Source organism: Penaeus japonicus, unplaced genomic scaffold (assembly GCF_977035675.1).
Source record: "Penaeus japonicus unplaced genomic scaffold, GWHDUDI00000001_assembly GWHDUDI00000036, whole genome shotgun sequence".
Taxonomy (NCBI): Eukaryota; Metazoa; Arthropoda; class Malacostraca; order Decapoda; family Penaeidae; genus Penaeus; species Penaeus japonicus.
Window position 1 is genome coordinate 24039330 of NW_028234438.1, and position 2500 is coordinate 24041829.

General features: G+C 36.8%; 1 protein-coding gene across 1 annotated transcript in view; it reads left to right on the forward strand.

Moving 5' to 3' along the window:
* LOC122262107 (protein O-linked-mannose beta-1,2-N-acetylglucosaminyltransferase 1) overlaps positions 1–2500 on the forward strand; it is a 23834-nt gene that overhangs the window by 8007 nt on the left and 13327 nt on the right. Inside the window, exon 4 of the mRNA XM_086531845.1 lies at positions 378–578. Coding sequence (XP_086387971.1) covers positions 378–578 — 201 coding nt within the window. The remainder of the gene's footprint in view (positions 1–377; positions 579–2500) is intronic.

Here is a 2500-nt window from a genome sequence, read left to right on the forward strand (position 1 = left end):
GCATCATTATCATTATCATAATTATTATTGCTATTATGATTACTACTGTCATCATTATTATTATCATTATTATGACTATGGCAACCATTATCCTTCCTTATTATCATCATTGCCATTGGTAGCATTATCACGATTATCATTTCAGTAATGATCATTATAATCCTCATTGTCATCACCACCATCGTTCCCACCAGCACCATTGACTTGCACCATCATCACCATACCCCGTGTATAATTAATAATAGTCATCATTATTATGACTATTATTATTATTATTATTATTATTATTATTATTATCATTATAATCCTCATTGTCATCACCACCATTGTTCCCACCAGCACCATCGTCACCATACCCCCGTGGCCTCCTTCCCCAGATCTACGAGAGCGTGGGCGGCACCGGAAGCAGCGCCTCCAAACGGCCTCATTCGGGCGTGCATGTCATAGTCATGCACCCATGTGAAGGGCACGTGATGAGGGCGCAGAAATTCCTGACATCTCAACCGGCGGAACATGTCAATCTGGCTCATCTCATCGCGTCACTTCAACCGGGGAGAATAGTCATCGTGGCGGCTGTGGTGAGTTGTGGTGAATCTAATGATGAATAAATAATAATAATAATAATAATAATCTAATGATTGTGATGAGGAAGTGAGTGATGTTTATGGTGATTGTGATGAGGAAGTGAGTGATGTTTATGATGATTGTGATGAGTAAGTGAGTGATGTTTATGATGATTATGATGAGTCAGTGAGTGATGTTTATGGTGATTGTGATGGGTAAGTGAGTGATGTTTATGATGATTGTGATGAGTCAGTGAGTGATGTTTATGGTGATTGTGATGAGTCAGTGAGTGATGTTTATGATGATTGTGATGAGTCAGTGAGTGATGTTTATGATGATTGTGATGAGTAAGTGAGTGATGTTTATGATGATTGTGATGAGGAAGTGAGTGATGTTTATGATGATTGTGATGAGTCAGTGAGTGATGTTTATGATGATTGTGATGAGGAAGTGAGTGATGTTTATGATGATTGTGATGAGTAAGTGAGTGATGTTTATGATGATTGTGATGAGTAAGTGAGTGATGTTTATGGTGATTGTGATGAGGAAGTGAGTGATGTTTATGATGATTGTGATGAGTAAGTGAGTGATGTTTATGGTGATTGTGATGAGTAAGTGAGTGATGTTTATGATGATTGTGATGAGTCAGTGAGTGATGTTTATGATGATTGTGATGAGTAAGTGAGTGATGTTTATGGTGATTGTGATGAGTCAGTGAGTGATGTTTATGATGATTGTGATGAGTCAGTGAGTGATGTTTATGATGATTGTGATGAGGAAGTGAGTGATGTTTATGATGATTGTGATGAGTTAGTGAGTGATGTTTATGATGATTGTGATGAGGAAGTGAGGGATGTTTATGATGATTGTGATGAGTTAGTGAGTGATGTTTATGGTGATTGTGATGGGTAAGTGAGTGATGTTTATGATGATTGTGATGAGTCAGTGAGTGATGTTTATGGTGATTGTGATGAGTCAGTGAGTGATGTTTATGGTGATTGTGATGGGTAAGTGAGTGATGTTTATGATGATTGTGATGAGTCAGTGAGTGATGTTTATGGTGATTGTGATGGGTAAGTGAGTGATGTTTATGATGATTATGATGAGTCAGTGAGTGATGTTTATGATGATTGTGATGAGTTAGTGAGTGATGTTTATGATGATTGTGATGAGTCAGTGAGTGATGTTTATGGTGATTGTGATGAGTCAGTGAGTGATGTTTATGGTGATTGTGATGGGTAAGTGAGTGATGTTTATGATGATTGTGATGAGTCAGTGAGTGATGTTTATGGTGATTGTGATGGGTAAGTGAGTGATGTTTATGATGATTATGATGAGGAAGTGAGTGATGTTTATGATGATTGTGATGAGTTAGTGAGTGATGTTTATGATGATTGTGATGAGGAAGTGAGGGATGTTTATGATAAGTGAGATGATTAATACTTGTAATGAGTGACATGACTGTTTGATTGTGGCGAGTGAGATTCAGTTTTAAAATAAATCAATGGCTTGATAACCACGTTTGATTGCCGACATTATCTTAAAAAAAGAAAAAAAGAAAAATAATCCTATTCACCAAATGCTTTTACTGTAATTACTATGAAAGGGTCTATTTTCTAAATCGTTCTTAAAATGACAATGAGAAAAAAAAACAAAAAAACAGTTGATTATATCAAATCTACCTGTACCTGCATGTGACGTCACTGTCATATGGCTTGCATTTTTTATCAGTTTCAATATACGTTATGCAATTTTGATGTAGCTATTTGCAACGTGGATCCGTGTGATTAAACGTAAATACAAATGCCAGCTTTCCACTGCATGTGCTATGTGAATAATGAAAGCCCTTCATGTTTTCATATTTATTCATATTAATTTCGTTGTGAGCGAAAAGAGAGGGAAAGGGGGATGGAGTGGAAGGGGAAATGAGAGGGTG